The following is a 24,861-nucleotide window of genomic DNA, read 5'->3' on the forward strand; positions in this document are numbered from 1 at the left end:
ATTCTAACACGAGCGGAGCCTTTTGATACGTTAGGAGGAGATTCAGGCTCGCACACGTGCAGGCATCATCGCTGCATTTGCACGGGGGAATTAATGTACCCAGAAGAAAGCTAGGTTTGTGTCAGTGTACATGTGAACGATGGCTTTCACAGTTTGATCTGACATGGGAAAATGGAAAATGCAGCAATTCCATGTTTGGGTTCAATTTGAGGGCAAAACGCATTTGTTTTTTGGTTCAACAGCACTTCCTGTCACTGTTAACGGTAAACACTGATACCACGAATGATTACCCATCAGGATTGGATCTGTAGCATTTGACAGAAATGATTCTCAGCCTGTTGGTTCTCACCGAGTCCGAGCTGCCTCTGAAGGAGTCCAGGCTGTTTTGGGTACAGGAGGATTTTCGCAACACCTCCTCATCTGTGATATGGCCGTCGTTGGTGCTAGCACCTGAGCTCCTATGAGCCTCCTCAAACTCCTCCTGGTCGTAGTCTGACTCGGCGTCTGGCAGGTTTGAGTGGGACGGCTCCTCGCTCACAGGCTCAAAGTCTGACCCTCTGCTGGATCTGTGGCACGGTGCCCTTTCTCCATTAGTGACTACAGGAGGAGGAGGAGAAGGCGGTCCGGAGGCTCGGGAGTCTGTGAGAGCCGGGCTATGACTCAGTCCGTTGGGGGTGAGTGGGGAGAGCTTTTTTGCCGGTGTAGGAGAGGAGGCAAAGGAGGGGGTGGCAACTAGTCCTTCTGCAAAGGCAGGCGGAGGAGGGGGAATACTTCGGAATACTTCCTTGTCCAGAGGAACTGCAGCCGGAGGCGGGAAGTCGGGTAAAGGAACACACTCGTCCTCGGCGTGGAAACCCTCGTCCACCTCGTCCACCTCCTCCTCGGCCAGAGGGGCTGTAGATTCAGCCGGGTCGTGGAGGTTCTCCTCACTCGAGAGGGACGGCTCTAAACCACCAAAGTCCAGGAGCTCCAGAAACTCAGTAGCCACGCGGGAAGCTTCCTTCTCCAGTCTGTAGATCTCAGCGTCTCTCAACTGCCGCAGCTCCTCGTCGGAGACGTCCCCGAGAAGGGACACGCCGTCTTCCTGCTGCTTCTGCAGACGCTCGATCTCCCTCTCCAGCCGCTGGATCTCCTCCATCTGACGGCTCTCCTCCTCAGAGGTGTGACTGTGGGACAGAGTCTGGGACAGCTCCTTCTGTAAGAGCAAATTGAATTACGTTACGCCACCACATACACACCTCATAATGTGTTCTGTTATTTGAATGAAAGTTTTTGAAAAGGAATTACCTTCTGACAAACACCATTTACCAGGGAGTTCCTAAAAAATGAAATAAATAACATTTGGGATGACAAATGTGCATATAAAGGAATGATCATCTGAATAAATGCATCATCAACATGTCACAAAGAGCGAAAAACTACCTTTTCTCGTCTGCTTTAGCTGCCATTTTCTGCCCTTCCTCCTTCTCCTTCATCAGTCTCAGCGTCTCTTTCCTCATCGACTCCTCCTCCTCCCGCCTCTTCACCTCCTTGTCCATGAGCCTCTGTCTCTCCTCCTCCTCCTCCCTCAGTCTCCTCTCCTCCTCCATCCTCCTCTCCTCCTCTACTCGCCTCCTCTCCTCCTCTCGCTTCTGTTTCTCCTCCTTGAGTTGGCGATGGAGGGATCGGGCCAGCTGGCCTCTGTGATGTTTCTGCAGGACGATGGAGGCGAAGCGCAGCCGCAGGAAGACACGTCTCCAAAAGTGAGCGCGGTAGTTCTTCTGGATCGTGACGACGCTGGACTGAACCCTCTTATATCGTTTCCTGGGGAGAAAATCAAAAACGCACACCTTTCAAGTCAAGCACGGACGCATATTTAATCCAATGTTGTGTGTCACCACAAACTTATTTGCGACGTTGCACAGCATCAAAAGAAGCTCACTCTGTTTAAACACACTGGTAAGAACGCCTGTACATTGTGAACTGAGCAATGTTGAGAGTGCTGTTCCATTGTGGCGGCCATGTTTAGCCCTGTGACTCAGCCCCATCACCCACACACTGCACATGCATTGACTACACACACATATATGTGCACACACACACACACAAATACAAGTAACTTGCAGAAGGACCACACACACTGCTCTGACTCTCTGACCCGTAGCCTTGCCTAGTCTCCACAGTAATCACTCCGTGGCCTCCGACTGGTCTCAGGACAGAGATAATGTTACATATAATAATACGAAGGCTTTGCTTGGGTCTTTAGGGAACTTCCCTTGCCTCTGTCTTTAGCATGAGTGCCTCTGAAGTGAAGGGAACTCACAACCTGAACACTGTCATCAGTCCCATTATACTCTCCCAGCGGAGCCTTCAGAGGACTGTATGTGACATGATATGTTGTAGCACGCAGGTGCAATTAACATCCCTGAGGGTGTCTGCATGTGAACCGCAGCAGAGATGGATGCCCTCCGGTCTGACAGGGAGAGTGGAGAGGGGGGGAAAAATTGCCGCTCAAGTGAAATATTTGAGCCCAAGACTCTACGTGTTTTTAATGGCTGCACCATTACATCATATGGAAATATTCTAGACATCGTTCCTCCAACTGTGTAGGAATTGGAAAAAAAGGGAAAACTCATTGTACTCAATATATTAACGATGTTTTGTTCCACAGACGTTCAAAACTAAAGTTTACCTTATACGTTATTGATAAACTGAGATCAAGTGATACAAAGAGCAGCATTTTTTATTATTATTTTGCAATCAGACTTTATGATTCCACACTCCTGCTATAAGACTTTCTGGAGTACAACAACATTTGTAGTGAATTTTTTTCCAACATTATGCATGACATATCTGGTATCATAGAAAACTTTTTTTAATGTTCTGTAGGTATGAACAATGTAATGCATGAGTTTGTAATGACCGGCCAACCAGCAAGTCAACAAGTTTTATAAGTTGAAATAACTGAACATCTTTACTGCACTGATCCTGTATAACCCACACAACAACACGCACACATACAAGTAAGAGGGTGCAAAGGCATGCACATATTAACCTAACGCCCCTCCAAAAACCACGCACACACGGCCTGTATACCTCCATTACAAAACTAAACAATGACAACTGTCGCTGCCACTCAGCCCCCCCACCCCCTCCTCCACACTCCACCACTCACCTTGCCACATAGCTGAGGATGTGGGCGCGGATCACCATGCCAGCCCTGCGCCGCACCTCTTCCCTCTCCTTCTCCAGCCTTTGCTCCAGGGCCTCCTTCAGGAACACCTGCGGGACGAGCAGCGCCACGGCCGACAGGGAGTGACAGAGAGAGAGAGAGAGAGAGAGAGAGAGAGAGAGAGAGAGAGAGAGAGAGGGGGGGGGGGGAGGTTAGGGAGGGAAGGAAACCGGATGGGTTAGTTCCTCTTCTTGGTAAGGGCTGCAAAAAAAAAGGGCCAACAGAGATGTGAAGGGCCCCCCTGTAGTCTGTTGGCAGCACCCTGTGCCCACTGCAGAGGAAGCTGTGATGCAGTTAAAAGGCTAGCAGGCTAGCTGCTGCTCTGCCTGGCTGCAAAGCGGAGCAGAGGGGAAAACTGGCACGGGGACTGCAGTGTTGCTGCTAGTGCCGCTGCTGCAGAGCCTCATTGTGTCGAGGCGTCCTTCCTGAACATTTCTCTACTACTACTGCTGCTGCTGCTGCTGCTGCCGCTGCCGCTGCGTTGGTAGCACGACTGACATGCACGGAGAGGGAGTGGAGAGGTAGGGAGAGGAGGGATGGAGGGGTGAGGGGGAGGGATGGTGGCTGGTGTCCAGATAGAAAGCCACACCCCTCCTTGCTCTTGTGAAGGAAGGAGAAAAAGTTGAGTTAACCCCTTCCTCACTCCTGGAGACTTTTTTTTAAAGTTGCTACTGTGGGACAAATGACAGCCTACAGCTCATCCTAGACTAAAACACTAAAACATATAAGTTAACAAAGAGTGGTAATACAACATTATAAATCATCAGATTTATAATGTCTGACCACGTTAGCAGGCTGGGAGAACCAACCAGCTGTGTTATCTGGGTTTATGTGATAATGCGATAGCTGTTGCTAGTCTGGAGGATCAACTGGGGGGGGGGGGGACCTTTGAGTGACTGTGTGTGTGTTTGTGCCCCAGATGTTCCACTAATCAAAGGATCCCACAGCTGCAGCCCTGCAAAGTCTGTGAGAGGAGGAAGCTTCCTCTTCGTCCACATCCTTCCCTAGTCTGTAAAACAAATGTCTCGCAAAAACACACACACACACACACACACACACACACACAGGTTGTGCAACATCACCCAAGCTCCTAATTCTGGGCAACACACTTCCTCTGCACACAATCAGAACGTACATAATTACACACAGATTGTTTCTCCAAAGGAAATGTAGCCCCCATCTGTCTCTGAGCCCCCGTTCCCACAACCCACACTACCCTAGTTCCCTGAGCCCAAAAATATTACGCTGCCATCAAAAACACAACCATGTGGACAGAATGACACAGACTCCGTCTTAATTGAAAAAAAAAAACTAGTCTTGTTCTCCTTCTATTTTTATAGTTTACGGAGTGTAAAGTGAAACAGTCATCGGCAGAGGCAGCAAAAGGTCAAAATTCTCACCCTGAATGCATAATGAAGTGTTATCCACACAGAGGAAACACTTATTTGTCTCTCTGAAGTCTGTGACACACAGTGACTCTGGAGTTTTATACTATGTGCATGTGTGAAAATGTAATATAGATAGGCATGTGCACATTAGTGGTTATGCTCTGGTTATATACCCAATAAGAACCAACACATCAAACACATTAAACATTTCTGGTCTCGACGTGTATTTCAGCATGTGTGCAGCAGACACCGTTCATCCAAATGGGGTATTACAGTGAAACGCTCGGACAAATTTGAATGTTTCAGTGATTTAACGGCTGCAGAGGAACCACAACTTAGAGCAGGACGTAACAGTGGGACAAATGTGGATTTAGCTGATTTCAAGAAAGCCTATAAAACTGTGCTATTTAGACCCCTTTTTTCTGCGGCGTAGAGGCCATCGATGCCGAGTTCAACATGAAGAAAAGAGGTTTCGCTGTCCAGAATCGAACTAGTCATTAAAGGTTAATCATTCAATGGGAGTGCAGAGAAAAAGAGAGGCCTTTGCCGAGGGGAGTTGATGATTGTTTGGAATAAAGAGGCCAAGAGAGAAAACGAGAGAAGATAAACTGTGTTGCAACAGATGGAGATCAGAACGCTACAATAACTTTTCTAAAAGATGAATGCGTGACTTTCCTCTAACCTCTGCAACGCTTCATCACTGCCTCCAAATCCCTCACTGGGAGTTTAGTTTATTAACTCAACAGCTCGACGAGTGTCAGGAGGCCAACGCTCTTCCAGCTAACAATAAGGCTGCCTCAGGATTACCGTAAACCCCGCGCTGGTTTACAGTTACAGAAACAGTTGTTGGTGTCGGGGGTTTTTAAGGAGTAGCCGCGTAACTCTGTAGTTGTCAACAGGAGAGCAGAAGATTGACCACAACCGGCCAGAAACATTGGGACATGAGTCACAGTTTGGGCTGTCTAAACTGTGGCACACATTAACAGCTTGGGAATGACACCAGCATGACTTCTTTAGGGAAAATCAGACCCAGAAGACACCAGATTGAACCAATATGCTTAAAAACTGTTGAACACATTTTCAAGAGCTTGGCTGGTCCACCTTACAGGGAAACATATGTGTGGGTTTGCTCTTGTATTAATTACATTGTGGGGACAAATATCTGTTCACATGTGTTGCATTATGGGGAATCGTCTCCCATTTTGGAGACAGAAAGCTGGTCCTTCCAATGCAACACATACAATTTTAGGGTTAAGACTTTGTTTTTGGATCATTTTGGGATACGGTTGAGGGTTAAGGGTTGGGGCTGGTTTTGGATAGTGGTTATGGTTACTGCTGTGAGTATCTAGGGCATGACAGTAAGTCAACGCAATGTCCTCCTAAATGACAAAAACATGTTGGGGCATATTTGTGTGTGTGGGTGTGTGTGAGAGTGTGTGAGTGTGAGAGTGTGTGAGTGTGAGTGTGAGTGTGTGTGTATGTGTGTGTGCTCCACCTTTGTCTTCCCAAGTTGCCAATCTGTTTTGGCTTTGTCATGAAGTGTGAGAAGGTCCGAGCAGCTCTGCTTCTCATCGTCTGAGTGGATTTTGTTATTCAGGATCATCTTGTACCTGTGGAAACACACACACACACACACATACACACACACACACACACACACACACACACACACACACACACACACACACACACACACACACATATACGTGTTTAGATTAACAGCAGAAGACAAATATTGGGAATTACCGCACCTGAGAGATTGATTTTTTTATTTGGCTTTTGCTGTTTTTTTCCAGTTGTCCAGCATAATTCAATCACTTTTGGATGACTCGTCAGCCTCAGTGTGTTCAGTATTTTCTTGGTATTTTGCTGACCTGCTGTAGAAGTCCTGAAAGGTTCTACGGACGGGGAATCCAGCCCTGCGGATCTTCACTGTTTCAAGCATCCCAGAGTATGTCAGCTGGTTCAGGACTACATCAGGATCAAACCGGTTGGCCTTCTGTAGATGACAAACAAGAAAACAACATGAAAACTACAAACAACCAAAATGCCTATTCATTCCTCTCAAATGAGAACAACACCACAAACCGTTCTATGCTTACAAGTCATTGTCAGCTATGCATTGAAAGCTCAGCACAATTGATGTTTTGGTGAGTATCTGCGAGTGGAAGATATGGGACAACAAAACACTCAAGGCAATGGGGAATGCTATCATTTTACATTAACAATCAGGTTACTGCAAAGAAAACACACCCCATCAGAGAGAAACATGAACAGTGTTAAACAAGACCTGGCCAACCGGGTTTGGCCTTTCTTTCTGGAATAATCAGCTGCATTGTTCACAGCTCCGTGTTACAGATGATCCTCAGGTCTGCTTATCAGAAAGCATCTGTGATGTCTGCCGACTTCCACCCCTACACAGGCCGCCTGACCGCTCACAGGGACCGCACGAAGGCCATTGTCCCCCAGAGGGCACGCAGTGCTGGATAAGCCCCACATAGGAGCACAGCATTCCCCAAATGTGTCAATCTAATTACGGGCTAATGCTACTATGCATGGAAACAGACACTTGGCTGCAAAGGCACGCTTGTATGTGTTCATGTTCATAATCAAAACACACACAGACATAAATGTGCACCACTCTGAGCTCTGAACTCTGCTCTTTAGCAGAGGATTTAGGCAGCTGAAAGAGGTACGGCATGTTGACTTGTTTGAGCGAAAACAAGCTGACCCTTCCCTCAGTGACATATTTTCCAAGGAGGGTGGGTGCATGTAAATCATACAAATACATTGTAGGTGGTGTCTGTTTGCATGCATGCAATCCTATCATTTCTGCAGGATTAACAGAGGCACGGCTTGTTCCATCTTGACCGACTGAGGCCAGGTGAGGAGCGAATGCAAGGCAGAGCCTTGTAATAACTAACAACACTAATAGAGAAAATGCTACTGGATTACGAGCAGCCAGCTCAGTCTCTTACACAGAGAAAACATAGAGAAAACATAATTCACCAATTCACCAACCATCCAATATCAGAAAATTGGATAAAAGTGAAAGGGTTTGCAGTTATCTGGTAAAGAGCGGTGGAGGAATGGAGGCCTATTAAATAAACGTCCCCCCTGGTTTCACTACAGCCACAGCACTGTGGTCTTATCTTGGCATTCCACCGATGCAGCCAGATCAGCAGAGCATCAGCCAAGCCGCTGCAGCTGGAGTGGCCAACTGTGACCTCTGACCTCTGGTAAAAGGGATAAAGTGGTAGGAATGTGCTGGTATATACGCAGACCTTTTATTAGAGGAAGTACAATGGGAGTCTTTGCGCCAAAGCATGAGAGCGGTATCAGTTTAATAGTAAAGAGAATTTGCAGCAAAAATAAAAAGAATAGTTACTTTTCAAGTGGAACATTTATCTGACTAAAGATTAGCTCTGAGCAATGGGAGCTATCAATAGCATCAACGGGGTTTAACTTTGCAGGCGCTGACCTTAACAAGACCTGGCAGGGTTTCTCACATTTTCTATTTTTTTTTTTGTGTAATGAAATTTGCATGACCTACCTTGTCCATGTTTGGTTTGATGCAGCGTACAAAAAAGGGGTTGGAGGAACTGAGTGTTGCCATCAGGGAATGGAGAGAGTCCTGAAACACATCAGCAACAAGAGGATTAAGATCAAGACAGCAGATATTCTATGTAATTAAGTCATTCAATTCAAATATATTCATTTATGTCTATGCATGTGCGTCTCATCTTGTGGACAATAATAAAAAGAACCAAGAAAAGTTGAAATCTATCTTGAAAGAAGACAGCATGAGGGATTGCTGCTTTAGAATCTGGAGAAATGTCACCTTAATTTAGAAAAACTCATAAAACTAGGTCACATCTAAACAGTTGACATTATCTCACTGCAATGCTTTTTTCACCTTTCTAAAGAAAGTAAGACTTTGAGGATAAAATTACACTAATTACTTGGTAACATGAATATTTCTGCAGTGGTTGCATGATGCAGAATGTTAATCTACAAAGTAGGACCAAAAGTACAACAATTCTCTCTGAAATGTAGTAGAGTAAAAGTACAAAGTAGCAGACACTAAAATGCACCACAAAAGTACAGTACTTGAGTAATTGTACTCCACCACTGTCACAGGGCCTATTGTAGAATACGTTTTCAAATGTTGCTTGAGTAAAAGTACCAATAAAACAATATAAAAAGTCCTAAAATTAGAAATGTTAAAATAAACATGTATAAGTATTGTTCACAAAATGTATAAAAGGGTACAGATTCAATGTAATTTGCTACTTTCTGTTTCTTTACTACTCATAACTCAGTCCATATAAACCATAACACACACACACACATGCACAAACACACACACCGAGGACCCTTGAACCTGGCAGGCTATGTCAGCCTCGCTCTCCTCGCTGCCTCAGACAGTCTGTCTCCAGCGAGGCCTGGCCTGGCAGAACTGAGCATGATTGGCCCCTGGTTGGCCCCTCTCTGCCCAGCCATCAACCCTAATCCCTTGGCTTTAGGAACTGTAGCCCAGGCAGCCAGCCAAATCCTCCCCTGCTCCTTCTCTCCCCACTGCAGTTAGGACATGCTTAGATAAGCCCTCCACTGCTCCCCCTCCACCGCCACAACCACATATTTTATACATCCCATCACCCATCATTCTCTGCAGATCAAATACACTAGCAGCATTCTCCTTCCCCCACTGTCTCTTCATGATTTCTGTCCTCCTTGTTTTCATCTGTGCCCTCGCGCTCACACTCATCATGCCAAGATAGACAGCCAAGAGTTAACAGGTTAAGTGATCCTCATATGCAGCAGCACATGGGAGACTATTAACTCGTTGTCTGTGTGATGACACAATCATGCGCTGAACTGGGAGTGACAGTTAGGTCACGGAAGCTTCGGTCTCACCCTGAACTGAGAGCTGACGGTGGGCTTGCGTCGGGCCGTGCCCATCTTTAAAGTCTCGTCTCCATTTCTGCTACCGACGCGCTCAAAGAGGTCGTAGATGAAGTCAAGCCTGCAGACACACAGGGTGCAGAACAGGAGGCGTGAATGTAAAAACTTGCATATGAACTGAATCATACAGGCGTGTGCTCAGCATGCTAGAGGACAAGAGTGCGATATGCTCACCTGCTGTCTTTGAGAATAAACAAGATGTCGTCTCTGAAGGTGTCTCTGTTCTTCTCCAGGATCCCACGCACATCGTAAAGCACCTACAACAGACATGTAAACAAAAAAAGTGAGTAAGCGCAGAGTGTGTTTACATTTCAAATGAGATCAAATAAGACAAGACTGTGTTGATGATGCAGCAGTACTAGAAAAAAAAGTTTAAAAAGAGAGCTATATAATATATTAAATGCAACAAAACAGTATAAAATAATCTACATGAGCAGATGTAATGAATTTGCAATTTGCTTCAGAGTGATTTGCAGCGTTATACAAATATAATCCAAGTTTATGATGACTCAAACTTTAATTAGAACTATTTGTATTCACAGATGTCATAATTTCAAATGCTTTCACGGTTTAATGTCAATCAAGCACAGAGTAGAAAGAAAATGAAGCTCATTTGACTGTATTGATATACACTATATTTATCTTCTGGAGGCTCATTATCCAGACTGGGTGATTAATGTTTTCTGATGACAACATTCACAAAGTGTGACATGATTGGGGGCTGTAAATGCATGTTTTGACACAGGGGGGCGGGCCAGTGGAGAGCCTCTATGTTAATGCAGTCACCTGTTGAGTTCTGTTCAGCCTTCATCTTAGCGACACGGCATTCCTCTGCATTGCCCTGACCCACATGTAATGCACTCTGAGTTTGTGTTTGTTGCTGGTTGCACGTTTGAAGGAAAATAAAGTATTTTATGCAAGAAAATGCATGGAAATAATAATAAAAAAAACATACTGTAATCTAATCACTGAAACATTTGTGTGCATATGTGTACATGAGCTTGTAGTCACAGCTGTGTGTGGGTAAAATATAATCCGATAACAATCCCCACCCCCCCATTCTCAAGCCTTGAGGCTCATGGGAAGCCATGCGATACGAACTTGACAACACATGTATTTATAAATTACAGGCACACTAATTACACTCCACTCCTCTCACATTGGAGTAGACTCGTACAATAGGCTGGCTGTGTTTGTCACTTTCAGGTTCAGTTAACTAGGATGGTCTCAGGATGCAACAATGAGACCAGGAAATGAGGATTTAACCTTGCAAAAAGCGCAAAATCTTACAGGTGCACAAACCATGCAAACACTGAATCCACAAAAAGAAAATACAGTCCATCCGAAATGCTGTGTTGGCAAAGTGGCTTCTTTGCATTCTTGCTTTTCAACTCCTGAGTTCACGAGGTGTGGCAAGTTTTTTTTATTGTTGTTGTTAAAGTTCACGTCCGACAATGAGAACCCCCCCCCAGCACCACGCTGATAATCAAATCAAGGGGAGGACGCTACTATTTCCCCGCTGAACTCACAGCAAAGTTTCAGATAACAGAAGGAGCTTTAAGAGAGACAAACTGGAGAGAGAGAGAGCGAGAACAACTGGTTGGCCTGCCTGTCCTTTCTGAACCAAGTCATTACCATAGACATCCATGCCAGGCTTGTGACTGAGCTGCCACACTGACACTGAGGAGACCTTGTCTGAGGAGGGCTTCATGAGGCCATCCACCACACACACACACACACACACACACACACACACACACACATGCACACACACACACATCCCCCCTGCCCTATTCACTCTCTCCCTCTCTTCCCTGATCTCTTTGACTTTCTCTGCACTTCCTTTAGGAGTAATCTCTGCTTATCGTGTAAGCAAAGGAAGGAGAGGACGACAGTGAAGCAGTTTCTCCTGACTCAGGGAAAAGCTGATTTTGGCAAAGAATGCCCTGCTGCCCGTCCAACAGCTACCTCACTTCCCCAACACACTTGTTCAGGAAGCAGTAGGAACCTGGTTTTTGCCCTGTATCTGTGATTTGATGTATGTGTGTGCAAGTGTTGCTAATTACCTCTCCAGCGTAGTGCTTGATGCCAAACTGGTGGACGGTCACTCTGGGCTTCACATAGTATGGGTTTGTCTGAGGAAAAAAGGACAAAGAGACCACTGACTTTTAGAAATGTTGTTCATGTGCTTAATCAGTGATAATCAAATTAAGCAGAGTACATAGCTAGGGGGAGTTCAACTGTGAGGTTAGTAACACATTGAGGGCGACAACTAATGAAGATTGACATCAAATTTTTATTACCTATTTTTTTCCCTCTAAACTGATGCATTTTAGAAATGTGGAGAAACTTTGTTTGAATAACTTGAACGGCCTCCTGGGCACCTTTGCTGCACTAGTTTGAGATTTATCGCTTTTTGACAGCCGCCTATCACTGTATATTATTTGGTGTTTACATTTTAATTGAGTGTGCACTGAGAAAAAGCTAGATCCTTTTTGCTTTGAGAATCAAAACTGCTGTCGATTAGTTTTAAAATATTTCTATTAACATCAACCAATCAAGTAATTGACTAATTACTTCAGCACTAATCAAGTTGCCTGCATGTAGTGACAAAGCGAGTCCTTCCAACGAGGTCTCACTTTCGACCTCTTCTGTTTTTTCCGTGAGCCACAGAAAACCGTGCTGGGTTTTCTGAGGACACTCTTTTCTCCTGCACACAATGCTCATCAGTCCCTGAGAATGGCTGATCACATTTCAGCATTGTTGTGTTTGCATGCGAGAGTGCTCGGGGGCGTGTACAAGTGCTGCACAGACGTTCAACCCTTCACCGAAGTCAACAGGCGATTCATCGGCCCAAAGAGAGGTTTAACTCTTTGGGGTTGTCTGAGCTGGTGGGGGGGGGGTGGAGGCATTTCTTCAGCTTCGGAGGAGGGATACGGGTCATTTTCATGTCTTTGTGAGGGTCTCCCCGGCATGTGTGAAAGATGTTTTCACGTGTGCGTGTGGACTCACTGCGTGTCGGCTGTGTAGTTTCTCCAAAAGGGTGTAGTCCGTGCCTTTGGGGAAGCGACTCTCTTCATTGATAAGAGCCAACATGCCCAGCTTCTAAAGGGGAGACAGACAAGAGGAGCAGGGAGAGTTAAACACAACGCAGTCATGATGAAACTAGTTATAATCCTAGTGGGGCACATCTGGCAGCTTTTATCATAACAATGCGTACAGGAAACAGCAGAAGAATTCATTCAATTTTCTTTTTTATTTACAAAAAGAAGGTTCAGGGAGCAGGCACTGTGTTTGACAGTTACACATAGTCACACCAATGCAGCAGAAATCCTCTTATAAAGGGCCATCAAGCCCGATTGAGAGTATAAGTAGGGACAAAATGTTTGTAGTGTGTCCTTTTGCTTCCCCTGAACTTTTCCCCAACGTTTGTGATTTTGACCCAGAAACCTTTCAGACACAAGCCCACCTCTGTAGAAGCTCATCTTTCACCATCATTATAACTATGGTGGTAAAATAACACAAAACGTCTTAATGCTTCACTTCAACCAGCCACTGACTGGTGTACATTACTGTGCACACAACATGCACAATGAGACTGTATAAAGACGGAGTATGGAGATGGAGGTCAATGTAAGCACAGTGTGGCGTCTAGGTCGGTACGCTCTGGCTGGTGGTTAGCGGTCGACCCCGGTGGAGACTTTGCTCCCTCTGGGTTACCTTTTCTATGAGATCCAGACACTCTGCGTTATCCATCCAGTCTATGGCCTCCCACTGGATCCCCTCCCTGAGAGGACAAAGACACACACACACACACACACCCACTCACTCACCATGTATATATACAAATATAAACAACTATGAAGACACAATGGCTGTATTGTCCAGCGTGAGCATGTGATGAAATGAGCCATGTCCAAGCTGCTGGCTCATTATACAAGAAAACAACTGTCTGGGCAAGAAACTGAGCCGATCCCCAACCTCTGGCAGACTGCCTGTATCGCCGTGAGGAGGCCCAACCCCCGACCCCCATCCGCAGCTGTATCTGTCTGTGGGACAGTCTCCAGCACATGAGTCTTGTTTTGTTTTTCACTGTATTCGCCAGCAAACAAGCCCCATCTGAAGACATGGATGTCTCTGATTGTTTAGATATGGGTAAACATCTTTACCTGTTGTACTCCAGCTGTTCCAGCGAGAAGATGTGCTTGTTGAAATACTCCTGGAGTTTCTCGTTGGCGTAGTTGATGTTAAACTGTTCAAACCGGTTCACCTACAGGATGGAAGAGCACGATTTAAAAGACAGTTCTGTCACTTAAAGATCCCCTTCAGACATATTTTAAGACATATAAAATATTCTGCTTTGATTAATAGTTAGTTTTTACCACTCAAATATTCAACTACTGTGATAAAAATTCATAAAATCACATTTTCTCTGTCTCCCTAATTGTAAAATCCAAAATCTATGAACATCAAATGTTTTTCCTACAGAGGTTTTTCTACTGGACAAATTGTCTCTTCAGAAAAACGTCCATTCTCAGTGTTTATGCACTGGAAGTTTTGAGTTTCCACACCCCACTTGTGTAAGTTGCATATTGGACCACAATTCACAAAATCCTGCCGGTAAAGTGATCTCCCTTTCCAACTCCCATTGCCTAATCCTGTTATCAAAGTAGAAAAAAACAGCACACTATCAAAACTTGTAAAGATATGTAAAAGTTTGTAAATGACCGTGATATTCCCCTTTTTCTTATTTTTTACTAACAAGCCGGCCCTCTTCAAACCAGCAGGAAGAACACAGAAATGCGGGGGTATATAATGCTCATTTTCAGGTTCATACTTGTATTTGGGGTTTCTAATAGAACATGTTTACATGCTTTAATGTTCAAAACACATTATTTTTGTCTGTCTGTATTCATCCTCTGTCTGAAATGCTTATTTTTCGCGCCGGTCGTTTTAAGCCCCCCTCCTGAAAAAGCCCAGTCTGCTCTGATTGGCTTGTGGGAAAAACATGGTGCACCTTTGCAAAGGTAGTTTTGAAGCCGTGTGTGGAGATACTCGGTATATTCCAATGAGCCAGCACGTGACACAGGAAGGGGATCCAAATCTGAATGGCTTGTTGACTCACATGTTTTATGATCCAGGCAAACCACAAAAAACGGACTGGGTTGACTTATTTCACAGTTTGTGGGTTGGTAGGCAGTAAGTAAGTGTTTAAGCACTGACAATGTGATTTTTTTTCCATTATGTGTCCTCTTTAAAAGCTTAATTTAGACAAGTGAACTTTCACCTCAAAGTTCTCAAAGCCGAAGATGTCCAGGATGCCGATGGACTTGAAGTTGTCTTTGCCTTTGATCTTCTGGTTGATCCTCATTATGATCCAGGAGAAACACTGAGAATAAAGTGCCATGGCAACAGAGTCCCGCGAGTCCACCGCCTGCAAATCATGACACGGAGAGAGACGAAAGGTTACCATGGACAACAATGCAGGAATAAATACAGGACACGTTGCAGTCTGTGTCTTAAACACAACATACAGTTCACCTTGTACGTTTCGTCAGTTCTGTCAGATGGCAGATAAAAACGTGATTGAATGTGATGTGGCGCGTGAGGCCTCGGTCGGGTGTCCATAAAACAAGAAGTGTATTTTGTCGGCGTCTGTCTGCAAGCAGCAGGAAAGGCAATGTCTGTTGTCACAATAGACAGCGTCGTTCATCACCTACATATCTTAAGAGTGACGCACCGCAGGCAGTATTTGTTGTTCTATTTCACAAATCCAGTGAAAACAAAGACAAACGTACAAACATGCTTTTGTAGATGATTGTTTTTTTTTAAACCCTGCACCAGGAGATGACACGTATAACTTTCTTCTCACAAGCTCCAGAAAAGAGAGTAAGTGGACTTTGAGTAATAATTATAACATCATAATCTATTTAATCGACTCTACTTGATTGATTAATGAGGTAGCTGTTATAATTTGTGACAAACTCTCCTAATTTAGCTCTCCACACAAGACAAACTATGACCAAAAAAGAAAAAACAGACATTAGACACAGCTCTGATTTTCTCCAGCTGCGGTGAAGTCGGCCTTTCAGCCAGACAGCATCCGTGTGCGAACATAAAAAAAAGGCTTGAGCTTGCCAGCTACACTTCCTCCACGGGCATTGTGCTTGAATTGAAAACAAAACAAGACTGTCGCGGTGTGTACTGTATTTGGGGCAACAATGCTCCTGGGCTTTTTTCAGTAATCCATCATGCCCCGTCACCTCTTGCAACTAGCGGGTGTGAACAGAGCGGCTGGTGGCTCCAGGATCTCCGTCACAGGGGTGAGAAGAATGGCTGTTTGTCCTGGACGGCGAGGGAGAGGGGCTAGTGCAGGCAGCCGCGGGGTGGGTGACCCCTGGCCGCTGTGAGAAGAAGCCATTCTTACCGAGTCCAGGACTGGAATAATGAACTCTATTAAGACACAAGCTGCTTCAAAAAGGCTTGGCAGAACAAGCAGCAGCAGGGTGACAGCACAAGGTCTTTGTCTGCTGATGAAAAGTAAAGGTCCATGCTGCATATTCGCTGATATTTATGCATATGAGGTGGCTGAGGGCTTGAGCTCAGCCAAAAAGGCTTGTGTCATGCGTCAGAATGTTCTTGTGGCGTATGGTGAATAGGATAACACACGCAGATACAAACTTGTGTGAAATATTCACATTAATTACAGAGCACGACGTGGACATGTGGAGCCGAGACAGAGTTATTACACCGACGTTTTTGGTGCTCGGCTGCGCTGCCTCCAGAGGAGAAGACTCTCGCTTCACCCTCAGTCATTGGCTCTATTGTGCTTTTGACTCAGATCGCTATCACGATGGGTTTATTGTGCCAGGAATCTGGCAGACAAAAAGCAGGAAATGGCTGGGAGTCACGCAAGGGATCTGGAGAGGCATGTGGGGGGGAGAGCGACAGAGAAAGGCTGTGTGTGTGTGTGTGTCACCGGGACAAGGGGAGGGAGAAGGGGTGAGGGGGTGAGGACAGGGGGGCGACAAACAGGCATCTACTGTATGTTTCAGTGTCTTTAATTCAAGAAAAAAAAAAAGACAGTGTAGACGTCTGAACAATCCCTAAATTCTGGGATGTAACGGAGCTGTGTTATGCTGTTTGATTCCTGAAATGAGAAATTTGGATGCGTCGTTACCTGCTCCACAGTGAGCGGTGAGCAAATCTCCTCTCCTCTGAGGATCATGGAGCGTTGGGTCAACACCTCTGAAAGCTGGAAGGAGTCCAGGCCTAGCAGCTCGCTGACATTACTGACAACTGAAACACACACATATACAAACAAATGTCTCAGGTGTAGTGTATATATACAGCGCTCAGGTGTCTCCTATTCATGTCAAACAACAGACGTGACATATAGCCTGTGATCCTATACAGTCTATAGGTAACTCTGCTCTGCTGGCTGGAGTTGTAGTTCTCTGCTGTCACTGTAGTTGACTGGTTCTTTGGAAAAGAGGTCAGACACAGCAAACAAAAGGAGCCTTGAGCTCATGTTACAGCCTGTTCAGAGCTGTCTGCTAGTGCAATGTCAATCAAACTCAGGGGCACGAGGAGTACAGCAGAGTTTGACAAACATCAGATGCATTTTGTATCCAGCTTTTCCAGCTTTGTATTCAGTTCCCACAAACACACATTGCCGTTATGTTTAGCTCATTAGGTTAAAAATAAAAAAATCTTTGTCTGGTTACCAAAGCACTGTGCTCACATGTTTAAAAATACTTTGGTTTTCAAAGGGAATGAGTAACTTCAGATTATGTGTAACTTCCAAATCATTTCATAATGATTTCCTACTTAGTGTCCTAGAAATAACTCGTTTAGTAGTAAGTAGTAGTAATTATAGGGGGAACAGGAATTTCCTTCTAGGATTTGCTCCATTTAAACCCAAGTAAATATACATTTAGTACTTGAAACTTACCTGTTGATAAATCTTTTAATGAGTGTCTAATAATATATTATTAGTTCCAAATGGCATTCCTAGGAAATGACTAAGAACTTATCTGTCTCCTTCAAAGTTTTAACAGTGCGGTACAGATGGAAGATGTGTATAACAGGATTAATTTAACATACTCTGTGTAGTAGATCTGTTATATATCATCCTCTTAATTCCTTCCCTTACCTCCTTTGGAAGTGATCTGAGCTCCACCAGCAGTCATGAATTCAATGTTTCCCATCTGGAGGACAGCCGACAGCAACTTGAACACGTCTCTGATCTCCTCCTCGGTGAACTCCATCACGCTCAGGGCCTCCTGCAACACAACACAGACAAAGTTAGACAACATTTCACTAGAAACACACTCGACCCATTACATATGTGATAGCAGTTAAATCTTTTTTTAAAACACTTATATGAACATAATACATAATGTTCCTCCGAAGCCAAAGAGTCTGTCTTATAAGGCGTTATCGCACTCATGATAAAGGCTTATGGCGCCCTCTGGGGTTCAAACAAGCTACTTACACTAACCAGATGTCCCTCTCATCATGTCCTTACCATCACACTGTCAAAGAGCTGCTTGTCATCCAGACTGCCGTCCTGAACGCAGCCTGACTGGCTGAGGTAGTAATGCGACTCCGGGCCCTCTGACAGGAGGTACATGTCTGCAACACACAGACACGAGGAAACTCACACTCAAATAAATCAAATGTAATCGTTCATGCCCAACAGTGTGAAAAAGCACGTAGTCATATAGACACAGAGGTTTCTATCGCAGCTCGAGAAATATGTTTCAAAACATAAACAGATCTATTCGCTGCATAATGATCTTAAGCTGCACAAAGTATTTTGTTGCTAACCTCAACCTTTTCCTGTGAAATGGTTCTCCTTTTGTTCCTGTTTGTTCAAAATGTGGATTTGTTTTTATCATATTTTTTATGTAATTTTTTAAAAAACTTCACATGGAATGCCTGTGTTTAAATTACAATAAAGCATTTCCTTAAGAGCTGTTATTAAGAGCTTAAGATATCATTTTTTATAACTCTGATATTTTAGGAACATGTTATCAGTAATAAGGGGTTGAGTGTATGTTTAAGTGTTAGTTGGTCAAAAACGGACAAAACTGTGTATTCTTTTACACAAACCTCTGTGGTCTTTGTCTGCTCCTGCTAACAGAGCGTAGAAAATGTGGTAGTTCCTTTCTCCAGGATTCTGTCGAACAACGCGGTTCTTGGAGAGAGAGAAGATGGTTAGAAGAAAATATCAAAAGTATGTCATGAGAGAATGGATTTTGATGATGACTGAAATATTACACTTGCTGATCTCAGTCGCTGCTACTGAATGTTTCAACACAAACTTACCTTTTCCAGCAAATCTGATAATTCAAAGTCAAGGAGAACAATGAAAACGTACAATACGTCGTCTGGAACAGACACTATGGACATGTGATTTGTCTAGAGTAGATCTAAGTGAACCGTTGAAGGATACAGTCAATGATGCAGCCTCCCTGAATGTTTCCGTTTTGGGAAAAGTGAAGCTGGATAAACTTCCCAAAGCGACTGGAGTTATTGTTGTACACGGTCTTAGCATTCCCGAAGGCTTCCATGATGGGACTGCAGAGAGAGGAAATGCAAATTACTAAATTCAGGGGTTTTGATGGGAACGTGATGGTTAATCAAACAAATATATTCCAATATGGACGACATCAAAGAGTAACAAGATTCATTAAACAAACACTTAAACATATGCAAGTAATGCAACACTTTCATAATGTAAAAATAGGAGGCGTTGACTCTTGATTTCAAACAGTACCTGCTCTGGACGAGAGCCTGCTCCACCCTGGTGGTCCTCTCTGACAGAGGAGTGCCTGCTGAGTTTTGACTCATCACCGAGAGAAACTTCAGCAGCAGCTTGGTGCTCTCCGTCTTCCCGGCTCCACTCTCCCCACTGACGGTACAAAGACAAAGAAGGATCTATAAAATGTCCATGAGGAGTTTAAAAATGCTATAAGTTCATTCGTTTTGAATACTTTTGTCATAATTGTATTAAATGTGGATCCTCACCTGATGAGAACACACTGGCTGTCGTGTCTCTTCCACAGACAGCGGTAACACTCGTTGGCCACGGCAAAGATATGAGGAGGCAGCTCCCCCATCTGGTGTTTGCTGTACAGATCGACTGCAGTGCCGCCATACAGGCCCGCTATCTGCTTATAGGGATTTACTGCAGCCAGGATCGAACCTATGTTGGTCTGAGGGAAACGATAAAGCAGACAGATGTTCGAGGGAGGAAGAGGAAATGAGAGAGGAAGACGGCAGGAGGAGAGATGACACACATGGTATGAAAGGACATTTTTTTGGTATTTTACACTAGAATTTGCAACTTTTACATCATGGACAAATATTGCACTTCTGCATGAGATTTACAGTATAATTACTTAACACTACCAGCTCTGTAGATTCACCTAGTTTCCTGTGTAATAATCTTAAAATACTGCATATGGCCTAGTTTGCACTGAGGCCGGTAGTATTTTAGAATCCATTGCTTCGCTCGGGTAATCGCTTTGGGGAGTGCTCAACAAAAGTGTGTTTGTGGGTCATCTTTCCACAATGATATCGTTCTGCGCCGTGCAGACGGACCAGCACACACCCTCCGAGATCAGATTAGGAGATAGGATTTCCCCCCCAAAAAAAAGAAAAGTTACCATGTGACTGTGTGCAATGATTATTTTAATAAAGCCTGGGTAGTGTTTCAAGAGGACTTGAAACACTACCCTGCTGTGAAAGTAATCCTGGGAGTGAGACAGGGTCAAACAAACACATCTGAAATCTTAATACTCTTCAGTGCATTCCATCATTATGATATTTAATATTGTTATCTTTGGTCTGCCTCGCTTGCTTCTGTTAAAGTTAGTTTTAGTAACTTATTGCCCTCTGACAAGCCCCCCAAAAACTGTGCGTAAACTTGTTTTACCATGTTGTTGCGTTGCATTTGAAATAAATAAAAAATTCACACCAAAAACAGATATTTGCGGTTGATGTTTTTGATGCTTTGAGATTTGCTACACTTTGAAATCTCAGTCTAGCTGCACTGAACATCCAGGTTCCCAGAAACATGAAAAATACACCGCTGACCAGGACAATAGACCCCCAGCTTCCAGGTACATCATGGTGGTACACGGTAGATGCGCTCACAGATTAGGACAGTGTGGGGCCTTACATAGATGTTGTCTTTCTGGTAGCGCAGGAAGAGGTTGTGCATGATGGCAGCTTCATGCAGCTCTGCCAGTGTGGACATGTCCTCAACTCCATGGATGCTGCTGGGGTGCATCGGGTACACCGTCTCCCTGTTCAGCTCCGCCGTCTGTAGGTAGATCACCTGGAACAACACAAACGTACAAAAGGTTTCACAACCCTGTATGTCTGTGCTTGAATGAGCTAGACCGGCAGTCTGCATAGCATGAACATGCATCATTTAGTACTAAAACAATCAACAGACTGGAATGGAAGAACGTCAGTTGAATACATTCGAGCTGCAACTAACACTTTAGCCGTGGTGACACGCCGACCAGATCCTGGCACATATTATCACGTGATCAATGTAATTAGTAGATGACGCCCTAAACAGCAGCCACACTCATGAAATACATGACCTTTGCCGTGCAATTATCTAAATTGTTGACGATCAACAGATCAACATATAATTTCAATACAACACCGCTGTCAAGGTGAACTGCACCGTATACATCTTAAATGCTAAAAAGAGGACGAATTCATGCTCACTTTCAGTAACTCCCATCACAGCTGACAAGTCCTACTAAACAGTCACCACAGCCTCAGGGTCTGAACAGCTTGATGCAGAAGAAGGGCAGGTCGACACGTTTACACACATATGAATCTCTTTTCCACTCTTCTACTGTGGCCGTGGCGCTGCATGCATAATTGCCAGCAGATTCCACCCATGATACAGAAATAACTGGGGTCAAAATGACAGATTGAGTCCCTGATGTGTGCCTGTCTGTGCGTGCTGCCAAGCATACCTGACAGCTAGAGAGCCCCCCCCCCCCCCCCCCCCCGGCTAACCCATGCCCGGAATTCTCTCCTTGATTTGATCGATTCCCTTTTTAGTCTCTGTACAACGATCCCACAACATGTCGCATTCCAGCAAAAAGGTAGATAAGATGCAACAGTAGAGCAAATGTGACGATTGGAGCTACAAATTGTTTCTAATTGTGACTTGAAATGGATCAAATGGGAGCTAGTGAGAAAGACAAAGGAAGGAATACGCCTCATAAAGCAACATAGCTCCACAGAGCTACACGAGATGATGGGAAGCACTGTTTGGATCAATACTGATGAACAAGGAGCTGGGGGTTGTGGTGTCCCAGTGCATCAATTCTGGCTCTTTGTGTCCCAGTTGGGAGCAGACACTGGTTTTCACAGAACTGCTGAGTCAGCACAGGGGGGGGGGGGGGGGGCTGCTGCTGGGAAAAGCTGCTGAGGTTGGTATTTTAAAAACTGTAGTAGTGATTAATTGCGTTGATATGTGGATTCCATCTTTCGTGAATCTGTATAAAAGGTGTGGAAAGGGCCTTCCACGTATGTGAGATGATGGCCATTAGAGAATGGGCGTACGCTGGGGCCATAGCACAATAACAATGCAGTCATCAGTGGGTTGCTACTTGTTTTTGTGGTATTAATGTTTGTGAAAGGGTGAAGAGGACCTCGGGGAGACAAGCAGCACGTGCAGTGATGTCATCCGCCGAGCAGAAGGTTGCAGATTTACAGCCAGATGTCCACAAATATTCAGCTTTAACCCCACCCTCCTCTCGCTGACAAATTGGCCCCGATTCACTAGGCAGGGCCGAAAACTGATAAATCAAACTGGCCTTTCGCTTGTTTTACGTCCTTAACCAGTATTATCATTTTACATTCAATAACATCGCTCACTTAATGTGATTGATGTCAGTATCAACACCTGGGCTCTGGAGGATTACTGACTAAAGTGTCATACGAATCGATATTCAATCTATTTCAGAGTTTCAAAAAAAATCTGCACATTATTTGACAAACGCATCAAAAAGCGCAACTGCAAAAAAACACTTTTATATCTACATCATTTTAAATGGATAGAAAATCAATTAAAAGCAAAGGATTTTACTCATGACGCCTGATCTTTAAAAGGTATAATGTGTCATTTTTTCACATTAAAATTCATGACTTTTAATCCACTTTTAAGCCACATTTTTTATGATACACTTTTCAGATCATTGGTCATTTAAAACTATAGACTGTATTTTAACCTGATGAAGGCTGTTCGTCATCAGACATCTGGATCTTAAGTTATAAGAGAAGCAAGCAGGGCAAAAGTTTCGGTTCGCAGCACCGCTGGGACGTCCTGTGTCGGAGGAACATCGATTTTTAAAGTGAAACTGTTTAACCACCCGGCTCCCGGTAAAAACCTCCTAAATGATGAAGGAATCCCAACCAGGAGAAACTGACTCCAATGTAGACAATTGTTGTGAAGACAACAACTCCCATTATCCCACGCTACGCTACGTCACGATGTAAACAAACTTCTTCTTTTGTTATTTTTTTGATCGAGAGATGCCTAGCAGCAGAAAATGTGTTATTTCTTCATTCTAAAAAAGGTACACAGTGTCGCTTTTAAAAGAGAAACAAAAAGCACTTGCAGCTGTTTTGTAGCTTTGTTGGACATGTTGTTGCAGTACATTTGAAGATAATACACTGTTTATTATATTGTCTTTCATACATAATATATAAGGAACATGAATTCAATTCTTCACCCTTTCATTTATTTGAAAATACTTCCGACCTCACAGGTGTGAGTTCACTTTCTGTTGACACCGACGGAGAGACTCAATACAATCTTCTGCCCGTGTTATCATTCTTCACATTCCCAAAAGCACTGGTTCAAAGTTACATCGAGGTGGCTGTGGTAAGAGGATATTACAAGATAACAAGCAGCGAGGAGACGGTACACTCTCGATTGCAGTGGGGACCTCAAGTGGAAAACAAATACGGCTGCAGAACAATATACAACAAAAGAGAGAGGAATTGGCTCGTCATATCGTTGTGTGTGTGTGTGTGTGTGTGTGTGTGCAGATGCTCTGCAGTATGTCTTGTTTCTGTTTCTGTCTCTACATCATATGATGTGACCTTTGTTTTTTTTATCTGCTCTGGATAATTTACTGTTCAGATTTCACAGAATGTGCCTCGAGCGACTTTTTCATGCCAGGAACATCAGAGATGCACAGAGAAAAAAAAACTAAGCTGGAGTCTCCAGCTTCAAAAGAGGTTTCACATTCCTCAGGTTTTGGTTTCATTGTTGGTTATATTCCTGTGAGATAAGTCACCGAGCTTTGTCCCGAAGCATTTCTCATCCATATCCATTTTTGTCTTCATAAATTTGTTTCCAAATGATTTACAACAACAGCAGATACGGCTAGAAGGAAACTAAGATGGAATATGAGAGCAGATAAGGTCTCGACGCAGACTAATACTCTTTACTATTTCCATTTCAATGCTTAGGAGGTACAATCATGTTCTGTTAGTGTCCATTAAAACAATTAGACACACTGGAACATTTTCCATACAGGGACTGTGGAACAAAAGCCTGACTAGCCCAACAGTGATGTAACAATGTGTCTACTGTTATTGAACAACTTCCAAAAAAACAAATCACACTTTGGATCTATGGAACTGCTCTGAATTCATGTTCAAAACACACTATGTGTTTATTTTGAGCACACATTGGCTCGAATTAAAGTTTCATTTCTGCCCATGAGTTCAGTCAGTGCACGTCAGACAATCATCACAGTGTTTGCAGCCTCATCCGTGTTAATGATCTGAGTGGAGTAATGACGGCTGGAGATAATTTCATCCCACTTATAACAGCATGGGACTCGCGATTGATTAGTGAAAATGTTCACTGTTAAAAATCAATATTCTCCAAATGGAGCCTGGTGTTGACACTAGTGCTCTACGCCGCCGGCCACAAGGCTGGACGCAAAGCAGAGAAATTAACAACACTACTCACTGAAGCTTTTGCTGCTCTAAAATTCACAACTTTATTTTACTCTTAGATTTCGTGATGAAGGTTTTTAAGCATCTCAGCTGTGAGAGACAGACAGTTGCGTCTGCCTGTGATCTCTTGTGATAAATAGCAAATCAAAAATAATCAGCAATTATTCCGATGATTTATCACCAAAGTCATTTTTCATGCAACAACATGAACCGTTCTCTGGTTCCAGCTCCTCAGTTGTGAACATTCATCACTCTTATTTGTAGATTATGAAATGTGGA

General features: G+C 44.0%; 1 protein-coding gene across 1 annotated transcript in view; it reads right to left on the reverse strand.

Annotated features, from left to right (window-relative positions):
* The window catches only part of myo10l3 (myosin X, like 3), a gene marked incomplete at its 5' end in the record, with an annotated part of 49,580 nt that overhangs the window by 8,061 nt on the left and 16,658 nt on the right, over positions 1 to 24,861 (reverse strand). Inside the window, 23 exons of the mRNA XM_079170155.1 lie at positions 350 to 1,195; positions 1,288 to 1,318; positions 1,423 to 1,803; positions 3,155 to 3,261; positions 6,095 to 6,209; positions 6,474 to 6,598; positions 8,153 to 8,233; positions 9,517 to 9,625; positions 9,739 to 9,821; positions 11,631 to 11,699; positions 12,577 to 12,669; positions 13,285 to 13,351; positions 13,734 to 13,834; positions 14,852 to 14,998; positions 16,745 to 16,863; positions 17,720 to 17,849; positions 18,095 to 18,201; positions 18,682 to 18,766; positions 18,898 to 18,911; positions 19,025 to 19,149; positions 19,349 to 19,483; positions 19,600 to 19,787; positions 20,756 to 20,914. Coding sequence (XP_079026281.1) covers positions 350 to 1,195; positions 1,288 to 1,318; positions 1,423 to 1,803; positions 3,155 to 3,261; positions 6,095 to 6,209; positions 6,474 to 6,598; positions 8,153 to 8,233; positions 9,517 to 9,625; positions 9,739 to 9,821; positions 11,631 to 11,699; positions 12,577 to 12,669; positions 13,285 to 13,351; positions 13,734 to 13,834; positions 14,852 to 14,998; positions 16,745 to 16,863; positions 17,720 to 17,849; positions 18,095 to 18,201; positions 18,682 to 18,766; positions 18,898 to 18,911; positions 19,025 to 19,149; positions 19,349 to 19,483; positions 19,600 to 19,787; positions 20,756 to 20,914 — 3,417 coding nt within the window. The remainder of the gene's footprint in view (positions 1 to 349; positions 1,196 to 1,287; positions 1,319 to 1,422; positions 1,804 to 3,154; positions 3,262 to 6,094; positions 6,210 to 6,473; positions 6,599 to 8,152; positions 8,234 to 9,516; positions 9,626 to 9,738; positions 9,822 to 11,630; positions 11,700 to 12,576; positions 12,670 to 13,284; positions 13,352 to 13,733; positions 13,835 to 14,851; positions 14,999 to 16,744; positions 16,864 to 17,719; positions 17,850 to 18,094; positions 18,202 to 18,681; positions 18,767 to 18,897; positions 18,912 to 19,024; positions 19,150 to 19,348; positions 19,484 to 19,599; positions 19,788 to 20,755; positions 20,915 to 24,861) is intronic.

Source organism: Pholis gunnellus, assembly GCF_910591455.1.
Source record: "Pholis gunnellus genome assembly, chromosome: 12".
NCBI classification, from domain to species: Eukaryota; Metazoa; Chordata; class Actinopteri; order Perciformes; family Pholidae; genus Pholis; species Pholis gunnellus.